This window comes from Balaenoptera borealis, assembly GCF_965194805.1.
Source record: "Balaenoptera borealis genome assembly, chromosome: 13".
Classification (NCBI taxonomy): Eukaryota; Metazoa; Chordata; class Mammalia; order Artiodactyla; family Balaenopteridae; genus Balaenoptera; species Balaenoptera borealis.
This window is the reverse complement of record NC_138870.1, coordinates 2,651,798-2,675,340: the sequence shown is the minus strand read 5'-3', so window position 1 is coordinate 2,675,340 and position 23,543 is coordinate 2,651,798. Positions and strand designations below refer to the sequence as shown.

At 36.9% G+C, this 23,543-nt stretch overlaps 1 protein-coding gene and 1 long non-coding RNA gene across 22 annotated transcripts in view; one reads left to right on the top strand and one right to left on the bottom strand.

Moving 5' to 3' along the window:
- Nucleotides 1-23,543, top strand: part of ERC1 (ELKS/RAB6-interacting/CAST family member 1) — a 417,262-nt gene that overhangs the window by 131,681 nt on the left and 262,038 nt on the right. For 20 of the 21 annotated variants that reach the window (XR_014233070.1, XM_082349076.1, XM_082349081.1 and 17 more), the window contains 4 exons: nucleotides 14,508-14,645; nucleotides 15,904-16,044; nucleotides 16,982-17,122; nucleotides 22,886-23,079. Coding sequence is in view for 20 of the 21 variants with exons in the window: in XM_082349076.1 (XP_082205202.1) it covers nucleotides 14,508-14,645; nucleotides 15,904-16,044; nucleotides 16,982-17,122; nucleotides 22,886-23,079 (614 nt within the window). In the remaining variant the exon portion in view is untranslated. The remainder of the gene's footprint in view (nucleotides 1-14,507; nucleotides 14,646-15,903; nucleotides 16,045-16,981; nucleotides 17,123-22,885; nucleotides 23,080-23,543) is intronic. The other variant, XM_082349068.1, reaches the window with a different exon arrangement.
- Nucleotides 1-23,543, bottom strand: part of LOC309608715 — a 117,167-nt gene that overhangs the window by 59,399 nt on the left and 34,225 nt on the right. The gene's annotated exons all lie outside the window — the stretch shown is intronic.

Below are 23,543 nucleotides of genomic sequence, written 5' to 3'. Positions count from 1 at the left end.
CTTATTCCATAAGGAAGAGCAGATGGTAACTCTGCTTTCATCCTTTCCTTGTTCTTGGCATCTGCATTCTCTATCATTTTTCTCACAAATATTACTTATAATTGTAAATTTAAGTAATATTTAACTATTTTAATATTTAAGGAGAATACCAGGAAACAGTGTATTACTTTGGCATTACTTTGGCATATTAAATATGCATTAAAAATCCTTGTTTTCTGAAAATAGTAGCAGCTTTGATAATGGCTGGATTGTGAATCACATACTCTGGACCAATTTTGGCTCTCTCTGGGCCACCACTGCCTGCCCATAGGCTTCCAGCTTTCTAGGTAGTATATGTATTTGTATGCACGGGGATAGCCCTGTGCTCAGAGAATGAAATGAGACAATAGCAGATGGCCAAGCATGCAGTACAATGGGATTAGCACTGGCCTCTCCTTTCCAGGGCTCTCCCCTATGGTTTAAAGTAGTTTTGTGTTACAGTAAATTTCTTATCTTTATAATAAATCACTGACCTGGAAAATGTAATTGAGCATTTGAATCTGAGCTGCATTCAGAATCTGTGTTAAAATTGTACAGCTTCTTGCTTGATTGATTATAAATGGTAATGTAGCTTGGAGTTTAATTTGCTGACGCAGACGTTATCATCTTTCCCTTCTATGCTTCTGTAACTTCTCTTTATTTCACCTTGCCTGCATCTCCAGTTTCCTAGGTTTTGGAATTTAGAGTTTAGATTTATCAGTAGCAGAAAGCTAACTGATAATTGAATTAGAAAGTTTTCCCTTTTTGTGGTCCTAGATTGGTTCTTTAAGTCTCCTGTTATTTTGTTTTCGGTAGGAAGTCAGAAAGAATAGGTTCTTTATATACTCTATTTGTTTGCTGTGGAGTCTTGACTTAAGGACATGTTAGTTTCTTCACTTTTTCCATATCATAAAATGGAAAGAATATATTTTATCATTGAAAACAATATTTACTAATTTATTCTGAGAAAATTAATATTTTAAAAATTGTGCTTTTATTTTTAATAAGGATTAATTGTAATGTTTTCTAAATATTATTTTTAAATCACAAGCCAGCTGTTAATGAAGCTAAGTTGAAAGAAGAGCAGGTCAGGCCCTAATTGGATTTTAAGTTGGAAACTTAATATACTTAGGCATTAGAATTTTCCCTTTTCTTTCTTTCTTTATTATTTTTTAATAGAACTCAGTTTAATTAAAAAATTTTTTCCTCAGTGGAAAATATGTATAGCTAAATTCTAGAAATATTTTATTGAAAAAACAATGCATAGTAAATGAAGTCTGATTGATGATAACTTTTCTGCTGGGGAATATGCTCCATATGGATTTACTTTGCTTCATATAACTTTTCTCCCCTCACTTTTTCAAGTAAACCTTAAGGAGGGTAGATAGTTGAACTTGCAAAGTCTGATTTAACTTCCATTTGTCAGTAGATAACTGTTTTTAAATGATGCTGGCATTATACAAGTGACATCTTACAATGATTGAAGAATTATTCCCTAAAAAAGAAAGGATCTTAGTTTACTTTGTTACAAAATATCTTTTCATTATGATATGTTCCTCCTCACCATCCCTCCTCTTCCAGAACACCCCTCTCCAAAAAATAAAAACAATAAAAGAAAACACAACATGCCTCATCCCTATCTTCTGATTATCTAGAAACAATACACTTTCGATATCAGTGATTAAAACAGAAAGAGCAATAGCATTGTAAAGATAGACAGGGGGAGGAAAACCTCTCGCTGCATAATAAGCTATCGCTGAAGCTTAGTGGAGTAAACAGTCATTTTATTTGTGAATCAGGAATTCAGGAAGGGCTCTCTTCCGTAGTTTGTCCCTGATTTGTTTGGTGACAGCTGGGGGTGTCTGCAGCTGGGTGACCCACTACCAGGATGGTTTCTTCATTTGCGTACCTCCTGCCTGGGTATTCCTTGGCCTCTGGCTCTGTGGCTCCGTGGCCAGTTAAGGGTTACGTTAGGAGTTGGTTTGGAAGCAGCAGGGGATTCCTTTTGTCTGTACTCTTTTGGTCACAGTAGTCACAGGACCTAACTTGATTTGGTGGCGGGGGCGTCAAGGAAAATACTCCACATCTTACTGGAGGAGTGGCAAAGCCACTTACTGAAGAGCCGTAAAGTCGGAGACATTGTTGCAGCCGTCTGTGCAAAATATCTGCTCCAGTTGAATAAAAATGTTGGATAAAGGATTGAGAACATGAGGGCGAGATTTTGTTTGTGTGGTATGGTAACAAAGCTCTCACTTTCTTTTCTGTTGTCGTATGACTTTTTTGTATATTTCCATGTTCTGCTCAGTGTTTTAATCTCTTATTCATAGGACTTCTACTATCATCCATTGCTGTCAACAGAAGTCACTTCAAACCAGAAGGAATTCTAAACAGTTTTAAATTGTTTTACCCAATTGAGGCATTATCACTGGGTATGAAAATAATTGATAGGAGAAGGATACAGAGGACTAAGGTGTGTGGAAAGGGCAGGCTGACAGCAGAAGGTGAATTAATGCTACGTATTTAATTTGGAGATCGTCATAGGTGAGCAGCACAACCATCTAGATGAAAACTTTTGTGTATGAGTGATCTAACATGGAAGAGACACCATCTAGAAGCGTGTCAGACTGAGTATGTGTATGGATGACACAGTGATTGCAAGAGAATTTTTAAGTCCATTAAGAACAGAGAAACTTGACTAAACTGTTATTTGTATTTGTGTTATTTGGGGAATAACGCCAGATAAATCTCACTACTAGAGAGAGTAGTTTCACGCTTCGTTGATGGATATTGGGAACCTTGACTTTTTTTTTTTTCTGTTTTCTTATTCTGTCACAGAAACTATGCTTTTTAAAGATTGACGCTTCAAATTAATAGATTATAATTTCATTCCATTTATATCAGTGTTTCTTAATTGGGAAGGGAGGGGCAGTTTTGTCTCCGAAGGGGCATTGTACAAGGTCTGGAAACATTTTTTGGTTGTAAAAACCCCTGGGTGGAGGGGGGGAGGGGGAACCTTGACTTTTAAAGCTAGCACCATGGGGTTAATTGGACTGATGCTTTTTTTTCCTCCCTAATTGAGATATAATTCACATACCATAAACTTTACTAATTTAAACTATATAATTCAGTTGTTTTTGGTATACTTACAAGGTTGTGCAACCATCACTTTTGTCCAGTTCCAGAACATTTTCATGACCCTAAAAAGAAACCCATACCTGTCACAACCCCTATACTCTGCATCCACTGCCTACTTTTTGTCTTTATCAATTTGCCTATTCTAGACATTTCATATAAATGTAATCATATAATATGTAGCTTTTTATGTCTTGCTTCTTTAACTTAATGTTTTCAAGATTCATTATGTTGTAGCAAGTGTCAGTACTTTATTCCTTTTTACGGCTGAATAATATTCCATTGTAATGAATATAGCACATTTTTTTTAATCCATCCATCAGTTTCTGGACGTTTGGGTGGTTTCCACTTGAATAATGATTATGTTACATCTATGTACAAGTTTTTGTATGAACATATGTTTTTCATTTCTTTTGAGTTTATATCTTGGGATGGAATTGATGTTAACTTTACCTGTAACTTTTTGAGGAACTGTCAAACTGTTTCTAAAGCGGCTGAACCATTTTACATTTCTGCCAACACTAGTTATTTTTCTTTTTCAAATAGCCATTCTACTGAGTGTGCAGTGGTATGTTGTTGTGGTTTTGACTTCTATTTCCATAACGACTAATGATGTTGAATGTCTTTTCATGTAATTGCTGGCCATCTGTGTATCTCCCTTGGAGAAATGTCTATTCAGATCCTTTGCCCATTTTTAAATTGAGTTATTTGTCTTTTTATTGAGTTCTAGAAAGTCTTTATTCGGGAGAGTCCATCCATATCAGATAAGTGATTTGCACATATTTCTCCCATTCTCTGGGTTATCTCTTCACTGTCTTGATAGCATCCTTTGATGCACAAAAGTTTTAAATTTGATGAAGTCCAATTTATCTGTTTTTTCCTTAGTTGCTTATGTTTTTGACATCATATCTAAGAAACCATTGCCTAATTGAAGGTCACAAAGATTTCCTCCTGTGTTTTCTTCTAAGAGTTTTATAGTTTTAGCTTTTACATTTAGGTCTTTGGTCCATTCCTAGTTAATTTTTGTATGTGGTGTAAGGTAGGGATCCAACTTCATTATTTTGCATGTGGATATCCATTTGTCCCAGCACCATTTGTTGAAAAGACTGTTCTTTTTCCACTGAATGGTCTTGGGACCATTGCTAAAAATCAGTTGTACATAGACACACATGTTCATTTCTTAACTTTTAAGTTCTGTTCCATCAATTTATATGTCTGTTTGTTTCCCACATCACACTGTCTTGGTTACTGTAGCTTTGTAGTAGGTTTTGATATTGGACACTGTGAATCCTCTACCTTTGTTCCTTTTCAAGATCGTTTTGGCTTTTGGGAGTCCAAAAAAAGAAGTAACCCCCTCCCCCCAACATTAGGTCTTTCAGTTGATCAACACAGGATGTCTTTTAACTTATTTAGGTTGTTTTTAGTTTCTTTCATTGATGTTTTGTAGTTTTCAGTTTGCAAGCCTTGCACTTCTTTAAATTTATTCCTAAATATTTTATTTTATTTGATGCTACTGTAAATGGAATTTTCTTTTTTTTATTTTTAATTTTTATTTATTTATTTATTTATTTATTTATTTATTTATTTATTTATTTATTTATTTATTTATTGCTGTGTTGGGTCTTCGTTCCTGTGTGAGGGCTTTCTCTAGTTGCGGCGAGTGGGGGCCACTCTTCATTGCGGTGCGCGGGCCTCTCACTATCATGGCCTCTCTTGTTGCAGAGCACAGGCTCCAGACGCGCAGGCTCAGTAATTGTGGCTCACGGGCTTAGTCGCTCCACGGCATGTGGGATCTTCCCAGACCAGGGCTCGAACCCGTGTCCCCTGCATTGGCAGGCAGATTCTCAACCACTGTGCCACCAGGGAAGCCCCAGTGGAATTTTCTTTACTTCATTTTTAGATTATTTATTTTTAGTGTAAAGACATACAAGTGATTTTTGTTTATTGGTCTTGGGTTTTGAAACTTGGCTAAATTGGTTTATTATCTTTAATGGTGTTTTAGTGGATTCTTTAGTATTTTCTACGTATAAGATAAAGCCATCTGCAAATAGAGGTAGCTGTACCTTTTCTTTCCAATGTGGCTGCCTTTTATTTCTTTTTCTTCCCTAATTGCCCTTCCCTAATTGTCCAGTATAATGATGAATAGAGGTGGTGAGAGTGGACATCCTTGTCTTTTTCTTTATCTTAGGGGAAAGGTTTTCATTTTTCACCTTAAGTATGATGTTAACTGGGTTTTTTACAGATGCCTTTTATCCAGTTGAGGAAGTTCCCTTCTATTCCTAGTTTATTGAGTGTTTTTTATCATGAAGAGGTGTTGGATTTTGTCAAATGCTTTTTCTGTAGTTATTGGGATGATCATGTAGTTTCTGTTCTTTATTAATATGGTACATTATATTGATTGATTTTTGTATGGTGAATCAATCTTGCATTCCTAGGATAAGAGTGGATGTGTTTTTAAAGAGCCTTGTATTTTTCATCTGGAGAGAGGTAGAAACTTGTTCTACCACCATTATCATGGAGGCAATAGGAATGGACCTGAGAGAACATAGTCTTTGGATAAATGCTTTATTTTCAAGTGCTAGGGTATAATATAAACAAGAAGCATTCAAAGGCTTATAGTGTAATGCTTTGTACAACACAGAATTAATTTTGACTCTTATTAAAACATCATTTCTTTGGACTTTTAAGTAGCTTCGTGAATAATTTGAGGATTTATGTAATGTGTCCATTTTCTATTGATCGTATGCCATATTAATAGTCTCAGAGTCTTGCAAGCTCTAGTTTGGAGTGCCCTGACTTCTGTTTTGACTGAAAACATATTTTAAACTTGAAAAATGGTAATTAACAAGTCAATATGGAAGGGTCAGATTCCTTTTGGGACAAAGGTTGTTCTTAGTAGTCTCTCAGGAGACCTTGTAGCAGGAACTTGTCAGAGTATAAATATTACATAGATAAGTATCTAGAAAGAGGCAAAGGATTTGGAAAAAAAATGCTTGATCAAAGTTTTGAAGCACAGTTAATATTTTCTTCTGCTTAAAACTGCTTATAATTTGGCATGAATTAACTTGCATTGCATTCTCACCTGTGGGAATGCCTGTTTGGATAGACGCCTAGGTGCCTGTCAACTCTAGTTGAGAAGTTGAAATAATTAACCTCCTGAAGAAATTATTAAATCAAACTTTGATGAAGTAGCTTTTTGTGCTCTTCCTTCTCTCTGCCATACCGATATGTACACCCTCACCAGAAAATAGCTTCCAGCATCAGACATGTATTTTGTCCTTTATCTGTTTTATCTTCCTGTAATTGCCAGACCTCCTTACTTTTTTCTCCTAACACTTTTTTTTTCCTACAGGGGTTTTTCAGATTAGAAAAATCATTCAAGTTGACCAAGGAGAATTTACTAAATTTAATAAGATTCTTGGGCTTCCGTTGCATATAGGTGAGGAACTGTTGTTTGGATCTGTTCTCCCTGCATCCCAACCAGGCCAAACTCTTACACAGCAAATTTGGTAACACAGTATCTTTGTAAAACAGCTAAGCAAGCAATTTTAAGTGAAGTGGCTATTCGTTTTAGAAAATATTGTGGGTATTTGAAAAGCATGCCACTAATTAATGATTTTTAACTTTTCTCCTACCCTTTTGACAATCTGATGAAAGCTGTGGGTGCTCTTCATGTAAAAATGCTCATGGCTCATTTGTGTGGACTGGGATGTCAGACACACCTTAAAGGCCATCCCTGAACTCCTGCTTCAAAATGCCCACCATTGGTGAAACAATCAAGTGGGGATACAAGGGTCTCTAGGTTTTACAAAGCCATAAAATTATGTATATGGTTCAAATACAGCATAAATTGAGGGCAATTACAATTTCATGTTAAATATTATTTAACTAGAAAGAGCATACATAGCTGCTGGGTATAATGGATGCTGTGATGAGTGACCCAGACCCCCCTGAGGGTTGAAGGGTGTATTCCCCCAGGTGCTTTAAGTATCCCCTATGGAGATTGCGTTGGCTAAAGAGACCTACCTTGTACAAGGCCACATCCCTTCCCATTGGTATCCAATGATTGATCCTTGTAGGGTACAAGGGCTTGAATCCATTGCCCTGACTTGGGGCAACTCTGAAAGGTCATCGCAGATTCAGAGCTCCCCATGGGGTTGTCTGAATCCTTTGGGACTTCATGGCAGCCTAATTTCTCCCTCTGCACCATCATGCTCCCCCCCCCCCCAACTTCCTTTCCACTGGTATTGATCCCAAGAGCACCCTCTAATTTCTTGAACAGTAAAATCTGTCTCAAGGTCTGCTTCTTGGGAAACCCAGCCTTGTCACACTAGGATTGACTTTTAGTACAAGTTAGCTTACTTCAGGCCATAAAAGTAGGCCTGGCTAAAATAAAAATTGAGTGAGATGAACTTGAATTTAGACTTAAAATATGTGAAGCATCCTACTGCTGTTTCCTTGGGAACTTATATTTCAAATAGGTTTTGAAAGTCTTGGTTTCTCTGGATTCATTTGTTATCTCTCAGTCTTCCTTTGGCATTGCGGAAAACCCCCCAAGTCTCTGACAGCTTGGTTTGGTCCCACAGTATGAACCTGTGGAAGGTGTGGGTTAAATAGAAATGCTCACATGTCCCACAGAAACCCCTAGAGATTTCCCATGTTGGTAAGTGCATATGTTAGGAGAATCTCTCTTATCATGATCCTAATCATATTTCTTGTAAATCCTAAGATTTCTCAGATAAGAGTTAGAAAATTATTGCTTTTGTCATTATCATTGAAATGATGTATGTCCATTCTGAATATTTGAAAAATGTAGAAAAGGTATAACAAGGAAAATTCTATGTAAAAATAAACTTTTCCTTCAAATTGGGATAATATTGTACATTTTTATAACTTTTCTTTTTCATGTAATATTATATAATAAAGAAGTTTGCATATCCTTAATTAATCATCAAGTATATGAACTGTAATGGTTGATAGAGCATATTTAATTTAGCTAGGCTTCTATTGTTATGTACTTGATTTTTCCCGACTTTGTTATTGGTAATAAGTAATACAAAGAATAGTGGTTCTTTGTGGGGGGATGGGCAGAAACTAAGCCTAGTGTGTCTGCTTTAATTAGTTACTTAAAAATACTGAGTTCTTTCATCACTAAAATGTAGTGAACTATTAGATCTATGAGTGTTCTATCTATTGTTATCGTACAGCTTCAAGGGATGCCATTCGTATAGGTGTGAATTGAGGTCCTAGGTACAGTCTCATCATTGCCGCTGCTTCACAAGGATAGCCACCATGGATTTATGGGTCCTCTTTTTTTTTTTTTGAGCAATTTTAGCATATGAATATCCGTCAAGTTTTTATATATGCCTGCCAGATATAAAAAGAAGTATTTGAGCCATTTCCTTAATTGTCTACCAAGCAGATCTTGACTAGCAGTGTGACCTTTGGTCTCACCAGCTTTTGCTTCATATTATCCAGTTATTTTAATTCAAGAGGTCCCTAGTTCCATTATCTGTACCATGAGCAAGTCTATCAAGGAACTTACTTTCCCTCCCAGCAATTAATAAAATCTAACCGGAGCAATGGACTCTGTATTTTCCTAAAGGTCATACCTATACTTCCTGTATAGTTCAATTTGAACAGTTTTTAAGATAAAATACAGTAGTACTCTGCTGCAGTTTATTATTTTTTAAATGTTCTCGTCTTTCCCATCATAAGAATACAGTTGTATTTTAGAATTGAAAGGAATATTAGTGGTCTTTGTCTTGTAGGTAGGTAATTAGAAAGAACAAGTAACTTGCCCAGTGGGTCATAGCTAGCTATTTATTCATCACCGTAATCCGTCCATTACTTATATGATGAGAGAATAGCACAATTGGGAGGGAAACTCAACCAAAGAAATAATTGGTTGTCAGCCAGAATCTTTGCTGGGCTTATTAAAGACCCTAAACAGTAATTGAGAATATAGATATGGGAGTCTTAACAACCTAAACTGTGTTTAAAACACTGCTTAGAGTTCCACATGACTTTGTTGCTCTTGTATCCTCTAATCGTTGGAAACACATAACTGGACAAGTAAAATTTAGAGGCCAGTACAGTCTGGGCAAACCCTGATCATTTTGGTAAAGTATAGTTGTGCCTTGTTAGTACATTTCACAGGCCTGCAGGATGGTAGACAAACAATTGCCTAGATCAGGGGACTTAGTGAATTTTTCCTTTTTAGATTCCATTGATTACTGTAGATCTCTTTTGCCAGCTGATTATGACCGGTTCATCCAGACTGTACTTTTACCACTGATACTGAGAGGTATTATTAACCAAGAAGGTAAAGGTCAGAGCCTTTCTGAGTAACTTGCTTTCCACAATACATTTGACGCTGATGGCTGCTTGGAACAAGTGTGGAGGCATCATCAAAAAAATTCTTTCCTTTAAATGATGTTCCAGGTAGCTAGGTGACTGCAAGGAGTATTCTGGGATTTCTTGTCCTTAGAACCACATCCTGTAGGAAGTCCCTTCTACGTTTGCTCAGTGATTAGGGCTGCAGCAGCAGAGCAATCAGTTCCACTTGACTAGGAATAAATCACCCACGTTGAACCATGATAGTTTCTGACAACTGGCAATGCTGATAAAAACCAAAACAAAAGATGTTAAGCAATCTGTGCCAGTGTGGAGCTGGTGTGCAGATTTGATGGATTCACGTGCAGCATGCATTCTGCATTAGTCTTCCTCCTCTTTCATCGGTTTTTCTCTCTTTGTAAAATAAAAATTGTACGAGGAGAAGAAAGGCTCTATATCATATAATAATTATTTCTATTTTCTTTCTAGCCCAGTTAACAGAGTTACACTCTAATTAGAGAGGTCATTTTAAGGAAAATGCCTTCCTTCTCTAAATAGTTATTTAAGAAGTGTTTCCTTCTTGAATTCTTCACTCTTAGTTCTTCTCTATGATTTTAGGCTGTATGTATAAACCTGATTGACCCTTCCCCTCCCTATTTATCACCAGGGACACAGATAATATAGAATAAACACCAATTCCTTCGATCTCTACACAGTTTTACTCATGCAGAAATTGAATACATGTTAATAGCTGCTTAATGATTTCTTCTTAATACAGATCGGTTATGCATAAAGTACGAAGAGCCCATAGAATTATAAAATACATTATTTTCTGCAACAATTTTTTATTAATTTTCAATATTATTAAGTATAAGTTATTAAAGTAAAAGAAGAAAAGCTTTTTTAGCTATTGTTAAGTGCTCCTTAGTCTGTGTGTGTAAATAAACTAGCCTCCTTCTACCCCTTGAAAGGCTAAACAGACTGTCTTAATACTATCATGATATTGATCCTGATATCGAGTACCTTTGGTTCTGCCCACCAGCTTTAGTGTGTTATGTTTGACTATACACGGAAGTACATGGAAGATGCTCTTCTGCATTGGCAGTGGTTTGGTACCTCCACCCTTCCTTCTTTGCTTCTGTAGGGGAGAATATTTTCATATGTGACCGTGGTAATAACATTGTGTTCATTGATAAACACTACTTAATAACAAGGAATCATTTATGGAAAGATGCTTGAGACATCTTTGTGTGATTCTTCTTCCCCCCCCCCCCCATCATAGAACATATTATTTATAGCACAGTGATTAAGAGTAGAATTCTGGAGCTAGATTGCCTAATAATTATAGTCTTGTGGTGGAGCTTCAATAGTTGTTATACATAGATTTCTGAAAACAGTGCCTGACACATACCGCACTCTCTGTGTTAGTGGTCCCTCTTGTCACCACTGCCGCCACCTCCACCACCCCCATCACGAGTAATTTTTTGTTGTTTTTATCATATTGCCATTTTAGGGATTCTGTGGTTTCTGTTTCTACAAAATGGAAAGTTTTCCTCTTTTTCTTGGGTAGATATTCTGAGCATATTTAAAGGAGTATTTTTCCACTTAGCATGATTCTGAAACAGTCATCTTTACCATTAATAGTCGAGTATGTGCATAACTGATCCAGTTTTTCTCTTAGCTGTTATAGTCAAAGCTTTTGTAAATAGTATATTTTAGATCCTGTGGATAATTGAACTTGGTATAGAATGGGATTTCCACTATATATTTTATAGAAATTGCATAGTAAATACTGAAATGGTGTGATATGGGACTATTAGGGTGAACAGTTTTCAGAGCCTCTATATTGGATTAGTTAAAAGAAGAGAATAATGGCAAGATTAATATGATAGCATTCATACACCCCTTGGTTAGCAATGTCTGAACCCAGAGAGCCTTGATCACAAAATCACGATTTTGAGTCACAACCAAAGTGAGGATATATAAAAGGAGTTTTCAGTAGGATTCAGCTGCTGTCCATCATGATGCTGGGTAAACGGAAAGTGCTTTGTACACACCCATCCTCCCACACACCACACAGAGCCTCTTTTGGGTTAATGCTCTTGCAGCTGGTTTGCACATATCTGCATCTACTGCAAGTCTTCCTTGCCAATAGCAGCTTGCCCAAAGGAGACAGCTCTAGTGAGCGCTGCCCTTTCTTCACCGTGGAATGGCTATTTCTGCTCTCCAGGAATAGCCATCCTCTTCCTCCGCTCCAACTCAACAGTTTAGACAGCTGGCTAATTGGATAAGAAAGTAGCTAAGGGAGAACTTGTTAATGGGGATTTTACCTGGTTTAGCAGCTTCTGCACCTGAGTATATCAGGAAAAGTCTTTTTGTTTGTTGGTTTGTTTGTTTATTTTTGTTTTTGCTGGCAAAGAATAATGGATCCCTTTAATAGTTGGACTACATACAAATTATACAAGTGGAATTGTTAACAGTTAACGTCTTAATTATTTCTTAGATGCTGATGATGGAGGAGAAAGAAGGGTATAATCCTTATTATGCATGTAAGGGCTGTTTGTATATTAGGTGGGCTCATAAAACAAATCTCTGTTTTCTTGTATGTAAAACTTGGTTGGTTCTATGAAGTTTTATTTTTAAAAAAAGGTGGTGGTACTGCTCTTTCTTGGTAAAAAAGTCTAATCAACAGAATGATCATATCTTTTGTGTGTGTGTAAGGTTTATATGTCAGCAACTAGGATGACCCACACAGCTGGTTAAATATGTAAACACCAGGGCATTGCCTCCTGTAGGTTGTGGAGCACTAGATTCTTAAGTGGCAAAATCTCTTTAGTGGTTGTGAATTTACCTGAGTATTGATCCATATGAGATTCCAATAGGAGTGTCTGATTAAACTAAAGGAAACTAATGCTTTTCATATGTGATAGTCTTTTCTCTCACAGTATGCTTTGGACTTTATTGGCATGGAAAAGACTGGAGCCAGTTTCAATGATTCACCTGTAGGATTCTTCCTTTGTTAAAGAGTGAAAATCCAAGCCTAACAGTACTCATGGTTCCCTATTCTGAGTTCGCTGAATCTTTTTGCTTAGCTTATTTGTTCTGCTGTGGAATTCTCAGGGACTGTAGAGAGGGACCTTTTTTTCTTCCCCTTGGAAGGGTCTGCTTGGAATGAAGCAGACCCTTAAAGAGCTTATATTAAATTGATTGATGCAAGAATTATTTGAAGGTTGGATTTAGGTTCTTTTGTAGTTCTTTTCTTGGCAGAAGTTTATGTGTATGCCTAAATACAGTTTATAAAAGTCCAAGCTTATGTATTATTTACTGACTAATGAACCAGTATTTATTATAGACCTGATGTGTGCCAGATATGAAGATACAAAGCTGGGGTAGAGGAGTAAGATCCAGTCTATTTGTGGAGATGTGTATAGAATGAGTAATAACAATATGGTTGGAGATTCGTGTTATAATGTATAGATAGATGGAAGAATGGAGATAAATGTATAGATAGAGAAAAGAATGGGGGATATGTATATGTATGTATGTAGATCAATACTTTGTTCATGTGTGATGGCATACAGACTGTGGTCATCTTATTGTCATGGGGGTAAGAGCAAGAAAGTCGTCCCAAAGCAGATAACATTTATGTTGCTTTTTGAAAGCCATGTGAAATAAACCAGCTAGTTCAAGAGTAGATGATGATATTATATTCTCCTGCTTCATTTTTCTCTGTAGGACTTATCACCATCCTACATACTATGTTCATTTCATTCATTCATTCCTTGTCTACTGTATTAGGATTAAGCTCTTTGAGGGTAGGGATTTTTGTCTGTTTGGATTAATTCTATATCCTCAACACCTAGAAAACTGCCTGGCACGTAGCTGAATGAAAGAATGAAGTTTGTGAGTTTTAGAATAGTTGTCTTACTTATTTTCCTTTTGCTTATTAAGAATATCTCTCTACAGTTCCTCCATATTTTTGCTTACTATTTTTCATTGTGTGTACGGGAGTCTCCCTAGTGATAATATGCTGTTTCCACACTATTTCACAAATCCATCCCCTGTTTTCCATCTCTCTTAGCTCATTTAGTTTCCAAACTCTCTTACCTGAATTGATACGATCTCCTAGCTGTTTTCATGTCTCTACGTAACTCCCCTTAGATATTGAATATCTTCTCCACAGCTATCAGAATTATCAGTCTGAAATACAGAACTGACCGGACTGTTTCTTTGCTTAAAAGTCCCTAATAGTTCCCATCTGTCTAGAGTAAAATGTGTGCTCGTTAGGATGGCACGGAAGCCCATCCATAGCTTGGATTCGGCTACATAAAGTCCCCTTCCCATCTTATAATGAAAATGGGTCTGTTCATTTTTCTTTGTGTCACTTGTGCCTGGCATATAATAGAGACTTCACCAATAGTTTTTTGAGTAAATGAATGCATACTAGTGTATATGAAGGAATGAATAACTGTAATAAAAAATTTCATTGAAAATGCTTGCTGTTGAAATAAAAGATGATATAAAAACCTAACTTGAACACTAGCATTTAAGAACAGTTTTTCCTTTTTTTACAGCTGATTTGTTTTTCTTAGCATCCAGCTGTTCAATTTGCTGTCCTCCCTCAGCACTTTTTAAAGGAATCTCTCTGGGCATTTACACTGTTGCTTTGGAAGTAATCCAGTTTCTCATGGCGTTCCTCTCTGTAGGTCTTCCCTTTATCCCCATCCCTATATGTTGGGTCTTTTCTCCCTAGCTACTTTCCTTATTTCTTTATAAAGATTTATGACTCTGCATGTATGACCATACCCATGTGTATGTCTTTTCTCTCTTCGGGCTATAAGTTCTCAGTTTAAAGCTTTGCATGAAGTTCTAAGACCCTTAGGGTTAAATTACTTCTACAGAGCACACACTGACAACCCTGATCTACCTGTTTCCAACTTAAAATGATTTTTATTGTGATTGTTTGTATTTCTCTTAATTTCCTTTTTTTCCCCCCCCTTAAATGTGTGTGCACAACTCAGATTGAAAATCTCCAAGAGCAACTTAGAGATAAGGAAAAGCAGATGAGCAGCTTGAAGGAGCGAGTCAAATCCTTGCAGGCTGACACCACCAACACTGACACCGCCTTGACTACTTTGGAGGAGGCCCTTGCCGAGAAGGTGGGTGACTGGCCCAGACTCCTCACAGACACATTTCTTCTGCTTTCTCATTAATCTGAAAGTCACTTTAGTGATGAGACTTGATAGAGGAGACAGAAGAAGTCGCTTTGGCAAAAGGGAAAAGAGCTGCCTGTACTGTTGCTGACGTACCCAGTGTAAGGGAAAGAAGATTCGTTTTGTTGTTGCCAATTTAAGCACCTGTTGCTAGGCAGGATGGATTCCGTCCTGGAGGGCAGTGGCTGACGTTTCTAAAGAATCAGCCATGTGCCCCCTGTTTACTATCTTCTTTTTATGTGTATGGTCAGCTAGAATTCGGTGATGTGGGAATGTCAGACACTGACCATCGGGAGGCAACATTAGTTCTCTTTTACTGTGCCGCATCGGGATCTAATATATTCGTGGGTTTTAGTTATTAATACAGTGTACTTGCTGTTTTTCTAGTCGTGGCCTTGCCATTTCATTTTGCCTTCATGAGCAAACCTAGTTTTTTCAGGAATGGTTGACTAAATAAAGAAGTGGCCCAACATGACAAGTGTTAATGTCTTGGAGGAGGTTTAAGGACTCTTGGTGGGGCATTTTAATTGGATTCTTCTTCTTCTTCTTCTTCTTTTTTCTTTAAGGGATAGGGTTACTGTTCCTTAAGCCTCTTGGACTCAGAATGTTTCAGGCTTCCTGCCCAGGGATCAAGGCTTGATCCCCGAATATATTCAGAAATGATACCCATAAATATATTAAATTGCTTCAACTTTCAAACTTCCTGAGTATCTGTTGACAGAAGTTTTAATGGTTTCTCTTTTCTTTATCCTCCTTTATGCTTTAAGCTCAACAAATCATAATCTCTCCAACCTCCTCCTGTTTGCTGTGTGAGTTGTTTCCATTGCTTTGTAGGCAACCTGTGAATTATATATAGAAAAGAAATATTTGCTACTTATTGTCCTTAGGGTATATGTATAAGTTTTTTGTTGCTTGGGATTTGAATAAATGAGATTATTCCAAAAGAATACTCTAGGGACATCTAATACTAATTAAGGTTATAGGAAAAGAAACCTAGGGGAATCAAAAGAACAAAACCAGATGTATGTTAGGGCAAGATAGGTCGGAAGGTTGAATTCTTTAAAAGGTAAATTATTAACGACCTATCACTGTCTTTTGAATGGAGGATGGAAGTGTGAAATTTTATCAGCTAGAAGCTGAATTGCAGTCATATGATAGAAGTATGAAAGGAATTTTCTCATGTATTGATGTGCTCTCTTACCAGGAGCGGACAATCGAACGCTTAAAGGACCAGCGGGACCGCGATGAGCGAGAAAAGCAGGAGGAAATTGATAACTACAAAAAAGATCTTAAAGACCTGAAAGAAAAAGTCAGCCTATTGCAAGGCGACCTCTCAGAGAAAGAGGTCAAGATCACCAAAATGGAATTATTTGATTTGCTTAGCCAGTGCATTGTGTGTATATGTTGTTGGTGTTTACATAATGCATATAAAAAAAGGGTCTGTTGGAAGATTTAAAGAATCTTCTTGTAGCAGGGATTATTTCAGGAAGCTTTGCAGAGATATAGTAGATTGAATCATTTATTTCCTAAGTCTTACCTCTTCCAACTGTTATGAATTGGCTTCTTACTTGTTAATGACGTTTTACAGATCCTAAAATAACAGTATTTCTCCAGTTACATTTGGAGAAATATTGTGCTAATGGTGAGAAAGCTGATAGACGAACGGAATATGCACAAGGAGGACAGTTTATTTACATCAGCTCTTAACAATCACCTCAACATTGGCAGAGAAATCTTAAATGATTGTTGACCAATTAGGTGACTTAATATACTTTGATTTTACTTTTGAAGAATCTTGTCGATGTCACCTAAATAGCAGAAATGCCTAATGCCTTGTGATCATATAATAATGAGCTTTAGGGACATTCTCAGGGTTTTCTTTCTAATATCTTTAGGAAAATTTATGGGAATTTAAGTTTCTAATAGAATGTTTCTTCCAAAATTAGAAGAGAAGAAAAAAGTCAGTGTAGCTACTAAGGTTGACTGCTTACATTCACAAAGCTTGATCTACTTCCATTTATTTTGTGGGAATGGATATGTATTGGTAGAGCTCTTTAAATCACTATTCAGTTGCTATTTCTTGGGAATTCATTCTGTTTTAGTTAGAACTTGAAAGCCAGAGCTAATGTTGTTGTTCTGTATTTCATGTTCTTGAAATGGAAATATGTCAGTATATGCTAATGGAAAGAAACTACAAACCACCAGGAAAATAAATTTAAGAATTTAAATCTCCATTTTGTTAATAAGTAGTATTTATTCTAGATGTATGTTGCTTCTTTTAGGCTTCACTCTTGGATCTGAAAGAGCATGCTTCTTCCCTGGCTTCCGCAGGACTGAAAAAGGACTCACGGCTTAAGACACTAGAAATTGCTTTGGAGCAGAAGAAGGAAGAGTGTCTGAAGATGGACTCGCAGTTGAAAAAGGTTAAAGAAAACTTTTCCAATTTCTTGCTTTGCTTTATTTATTTTTTTTAAGTTTCTGCTTTATAACAAAGTGAATCAGCTATACATATACATATATCCCCATATCTCCTCCCTCTTGCGTCTCCCTCCCACCCTCCCTATCCCACCCCTCTAGGTGGTCACAAAGCACCGAGCTGATCTCCCTGTGTTATGTGGCTGCTTCCCACTAGCTATCTATTTTACGTTTGGTAGTGTATATATGTCCACGCCACTCTTTCCCTTCGTCCCAGCTTACCCTTCCCCCTCCCCATGTCCTCAAGTCCGTTCTCTACGTCTGTGTCTTTATTCCTGTCCTGCCCCTAGGTTCTTCATAACTTTTTTTTTTTTTTTTAGATTCCACATATATGTGTTAGCATACGGTATTTGTTTTTCTCTTTCTGACTTACTTCACTCTGTGTGACAGACTCTAGGTCCATCCACCTCACTACAAATAACTCAATTTCGTTTCTTTTTATGGCTGAGTAATATTCTATTGTATATATGTGCAACATCTTCTTTATCCATTCATCTGTTGATGGACACTTAGGTTGCTTCCATGTCCTGGCTATTGTAAATAGAGCTGTAATGAACATTGTGGTACATGACTCTTTTTGAATTATGGTTTTCTCAGGGTATATGCCCAGTAGTGGGATTGCTGGGTTGTATGGTAGTTCTATTTATAGTTTCTTAAGGAACCTCCATACTGTTCTCCATAGTGGTTGTATCAGTTTACATTCCCACCAACAGTGCAAGAGGGTTCCCTTTTCTTCACACCCTCTCTAGCATTTATTGTTTGTAGATTTTTTGATGATGGCCATCTGACTGGTGTGAGGTGATACCTCATTGTAGTTTGGATTTGCATTTCTCTAATGATTATTGATGTTGAGCATCCTTTCATGTGTTTGTTGGCAATCTGTATATCTTCTTTGGAGAAATGTCTATTTAGGTCTTCTGCCCATTTTTGGATTGGGTTGTTTGTTTTTTTGATATTGAACTGCATGAGCTGCTTGTATATTTTGGAGATTAATCCTTTGTCAATTGCTTCATTTGCAAATATTTTCTGCCATTCTGAGGGTTGTCTTTTCGTCTTGTTTATGGTGTCCTTTGCTGTGCAAAAGCTTCTAAGTTTCTAGGTCCCATTTGTTTATTTTTGTTTTTATTTTCATTTCTCTAGGAGGTGGGTCAAAAAGGATCTTGCTGTGATTTATGTCATAGAGTGTTCTGCCTCTGTTTTCCTCTAAGAGTTTTATAGTGTCTGGCCTTACATTTAGGTCTTTAACCCATTTTGAGTCTATTTTTGTGTACGGTGTTAGGGAGTGTTCTGCTTTCATTCTTTTACATGTAGCTGTCCAGTTTTCCCAGCACCATTTATTGAAGAAGCTGTCTTTTCTCCATTGTATATTCTTGCCTCCTTTATCAAGAATAAGGTGACCATATGTGAGTGGGTTTATCTCTGGGCTTTTTATCCTGTTCCATTGATCTGTATTTCTGTTTTTGTGCCAGTCCCATACTGTCTTGATTACTGTTCTTGCTTTGCTTTAAATAACAGCATAGTAGAAAACTCTATAGTGTCCATATGGAATAACTTACCAGTGGAGTAATAATCTCCTAAAATTCAAAATACCATTTATACCTTGATTAATTCTCTTGGCATTCTTATCCTATTTTACTCTACTCCTGAGAGTCCCCAAACTCTTAGAAAATTGGCAATTCAGAGTAAGATTAAAATATGCAGCTCCTTTATAGATGAAATGTAAGACCACAATGTAAAAATCTCAATTATCTGATATTTTTCTTCTATTAGCATTAGGCTTCCTGGAAAGAGATAATTTAACAGTGGTAGTCACCCATACCGGTGAATATTAGAATTTGGTACAGGTATTTACTATCCATTTCATTGATTTACACCTCTCTAATATTTATATGGCAGTTTGTGGTTTTCAAAACACTTTCATACTTATTATCTCTGAGTCACCAACTCTGATTAACTGGGTCCAGTTCCTGTGATTCCTGATGAGAAGGGCGCCCAGCCTAGTCTTGAGGCTTGGTGGTGTTCTTTTGACATATATTGGGTGTGTTCAGCATGAACACCTCGTGATGAATCGTTATTTAGGGTATGCCAGAAATGAAATCATATTCTTAAGCTAAGGAAAGGAAGAAAATCCAGTAGCTTAAAGTTACTTTTGAATAAGTAGGAAAATACTTTTTTTGAGATTAACTAATTCAGATTTGGTAATGGACGTTTTTCCCCCTCACTAAATAAGTGGTGGTAATTTTCTATTTAATACTGGAATATTGAAGGTAAGACTGTTAGATGTATTTAGGATTATGAAACTGAGCAGTAACTGTCAAGAGTAATAAATGTTATTCACTAATATTCCAAACTCGCCTATTTATGACAATCCCACATTTTCTCTTCATTTATTTTTAATCTCCCTGTTATGATACTTCTATAGCTGGTCATTTTTATGATCTCTTAAACTTTGTGTTTAGGTTCGTGAGAAAAAATAAAGTTATCTTTGGGTAGAGGACTTGGTGGCTTCCCCCTACTCTGATTTATTACTTGTTTTTCTGCTAATTGCCATTTTACTTTTCGTATTTTCCCTTCTCTCATTTTAGACAACTGTAACTTTTCATTTTAATTAATTAGTGATGTTTTCCTATTACACTGCTCCCACAACGCCCTCCTCCAACCTAAATATAGGTTGCTCTAGAGTTTGCAATATACATTTTCATTCTTTTCTTTTTCCTCAGCTTTTTCAATGCCAAAAATTGTATATATTTAAGGTGTACAACATGATGCTTTAATCTATGTATGCATTGTGAAATGGTTACCACAGTCAAGCTAATTAACACATTCATCAACCTTAGTTACCTTTTTTCGTGTGTGTGGTGAGAACACTTTTTAAAAATTGTAGTATAATTGACATATAACATTTTATTAGTTTCTGGTGTACAACATAACAACTCAATATTTGTATCTATTGCAAAATCATCACCACAGTAAATCTATTGAACATCCATCAATATACATAGTTATAAATTTTTTTTCTTGTGATGAGAACTTTTAAGATTTATTCTCTTAGCAACTTTGACATATGCAGCACATATTTATAGTCACCATGCTGTACATCACATCCCCAGGACTTACTGTTTTGTAACTGGAAATGTGTACCTTCTGGTCACCTTCAACCATGTCGCCCACCTCTGACTCCCCACTTCTGGCAGGCTACCGGTCTTTTCTGTCTATGAGCTTGGTCTTTTTGTTTTTGTTTTAGATTCCATATATAAGTACAATCATAATGATATTTATCTACTCTGTCTGACTTATCTCACTTAGCATGTTCTCAAGGTCCATCCATATTGTGGCAAATGAAAAGACTTTCCCCCTTTTTTATGGCTGAGTAATATTCCTGTGTGTGTATACATACATACATACGTACATACCACATTTTCTTATCCATTCATCCACTGATGGACACTTAGGTTGTTGAGAACACTTTTTAAGATGTATTCTCTTAGCAAATTTCAAGTATGCAACACAACATTGTTAACTAGAGTCAATATCCTATACGTTAGATCCCCAGGACTTAATCATCTTATAACTGAAAGTTTGTACACTTTAACCAACATCTTCCCATTTCCCCCACCCCCAGCCCCTGGCAACCACCCTTCTACCCTCTGCTTTTATGAGTTCACCTTTTTCAGATTCCACATTATAAGCAAGATCTTACATGTTTTTAATATGTGGCATTTCCTTCTCATTCTTCCTTGGAGTGTCCATTTTTCTGCTTACATTGCCCCTCTATTCTTGGGTGTTGTCTCCTTTTCCCCTTAGCGCCTTTAACTATTTTTTAAAAATATTTATTTATTTTACTTATTTTTTTTTTGTCTGCATTGGGTCTTAGTTGTGGCACGCGGGATCTTCATTGTGATGCGCGGGCTCTCTAGTTGTGGCGCACAGGCTCCAGAGCGCATGGGCTCTGTCGTTTGTGGGATGCAGCCTCTCTAGTTGAGGCATGGAGGCTCAGTAGTGGTGGCGCACGGGCTTAGTTGCCCTGCGGCGTGTGGGATCTTAGTTCTCTGACCAGGGATCAAACCCGTGTCCCCCGCACTGGAAGGCGGATTCTTAACCGCTGGACCACCAGGGAAGTCCTGTGCCTTTAGCTATTTATCATAGTTACTTTAAATTCCCTGTCTGATAATTCCAACATCTGTGTCAAATATATGAGTCTTATTTTTTACTAGCAGGGGCTAGAGTGGGAGAAATGCCCTTTCCCCAGGTAGGATAAAGCTCTGTTAAAATTTTTACTCCGGAGGGTCTGTCTTTGGATAGAGTACACTTTGGGCATATTTCACAATTGTTACTCTTCCCCTCCTGCAGCCAGAACCACAAGGGGATTTTTGTTGGCTCTTCACTGTGAGACCCTGGTGTGGTTCCTGGATTAAAGCCCATGAAAGTATGGGCCCCCCTAAAACCGCCGGCCCTGGGACTTTCCTCACTCGCTTGCTTGTACGTCCACACTCAGCCCCCAGCAGTTCCTTAAAATTACCACTTCAGTGTTTCTGCTCACAGCTTCTGCTCCAGGTGAGCAGATCTCAGCTTCAGCTCTGTGGGTTTGCCAGTGTCTCTTGATGTTGGAGGGGTAATTTTTCCTGTGACCTCAGTTCTCTGATAGGTCCTAGAAAAGTCGTTGATTTTCTGTTTTTCAACTTTTTCTTGTAAGAATAGTAGTGATGACTTCTGAGTTTTTTACATGTTGGAACTGAAGTTCCAGTAGCTTCCCGTATGGAACAGGCCTACTCATTCTTGTTTTATGAAGGTATTTGTATGAATTTTGCTGCTTAGAATAAAATCTAAAATAATAATACAATAAAAACAATTTATTAATTATATTTTGGAATCAGCTTTAGTTTTATTCATTAACACATAACTGTTTATGGACTCAATAAGTTAACCTATGCCCAGGAATTTGTAAGTAGATCACAGAGATCTTAATTAACAATATACCTGTCTTATACAGCTTTTCCAGTTCTGCTATATGTTGAATGAATTTGACTATTTTATCATGTCTGTTTCTAAACTTAATTTATATTGGAAATTGCCTTATTGAAAAGAAAAAAACCTTTGACTTTAAAAAAATGTCTTAAAATAAATGAGAGCATATTTCCTAATGTAAGATTGAGATAAGAGTCTAGTAATAAAATGTTAAGACCCAGAATAATTGTTAAATATCATATTTCAGATTTTATCCCATTCTAGTAGATAAGTGCTTCCCTAGCATTATTACATTTTAAAAGCAGGGCAGTGAAATAAGTCAGACAGAGAAAGACAAATACTGTATGATCTCACTTATATGTGGAATGTAAAAACCAAAAACCAACCAAAAACTGAACCCATAGATACAGAGACCAGATTGGTAGTTGTCAGAAATGGAGGGCTGTGTGTGTGTGTGTGTGTGTGTGTGTGTGTGTGTGTGTGTGTGTGTGTGTGTCTGTGTGTTTGTATAATGGGTGGAGGTGGTCAAAAGGTACAAACTTCCAGTTATAAAAAAAAAATGTAACTGTGTAGTGATATTTTGTCTATGTAATATTTAAGCAGAGAAGAACCTTATAAATTGAAGACTAGCTATTAGATGTTTGATAATACCCTGTTGAAATTGGAGTATAGGTGGCTTTTGGGGACATGGTTTGCCCACTGCCACTGTATGTATATCTGATAGAATTTGGACATTTTCTTTGTAGGCACACGAGGCAGCATTGGAAGCCAGAGCCAGTCCAGAGATGAGTGATCGAATACAGCAATTGGAGACAGAGATTGCCAGGTACAAAGATGACTCTAGCAAGGCCCAGGCAGAAGTTGACCGCCTCTTGGAAATCTTGAAGGAGGTGGAAAATGAGAAGAATGACAAAGATAAGAAGATTGCTGAGTTGGAAAGGTAAGGAAAGGGAAGCTGAAGAGGCACTCTCTATGTTAGAGAGGTTGAAGGATGGTTTTAAAACTATGTACTTTTTGGGACATATTTTTCCAATATATCTGCCTCTCTGAATTTACTTTATTACCTACTTTTTATTCTAAGTCAGTGTAACTTCACTGTTGCAGTCTCTGAACGGCAACACAGAGTGGGAATAGATTGGGAAGCTGTGGACTTCAGCATCATTGATTGGAAAGAGAAAGTATTCATTGATTAAGAAGTTAAAGTTTTCTACTGGCTAATCAAGAGAGTGCAGATAGCCACTTGCTCTCTCATTATTTATTTATCTGTTTAAGGAACAAATGAACCTCAAGTTCAAGGAGTTAACATTTTTAATTGGTTTAGACCTTTTATGTTGAGCCGTTGCTCTTTTGGGCTGTGAATTTTTAGACTCTGTATTGTGGAGAAGCAAGCTATTACATTGGTAC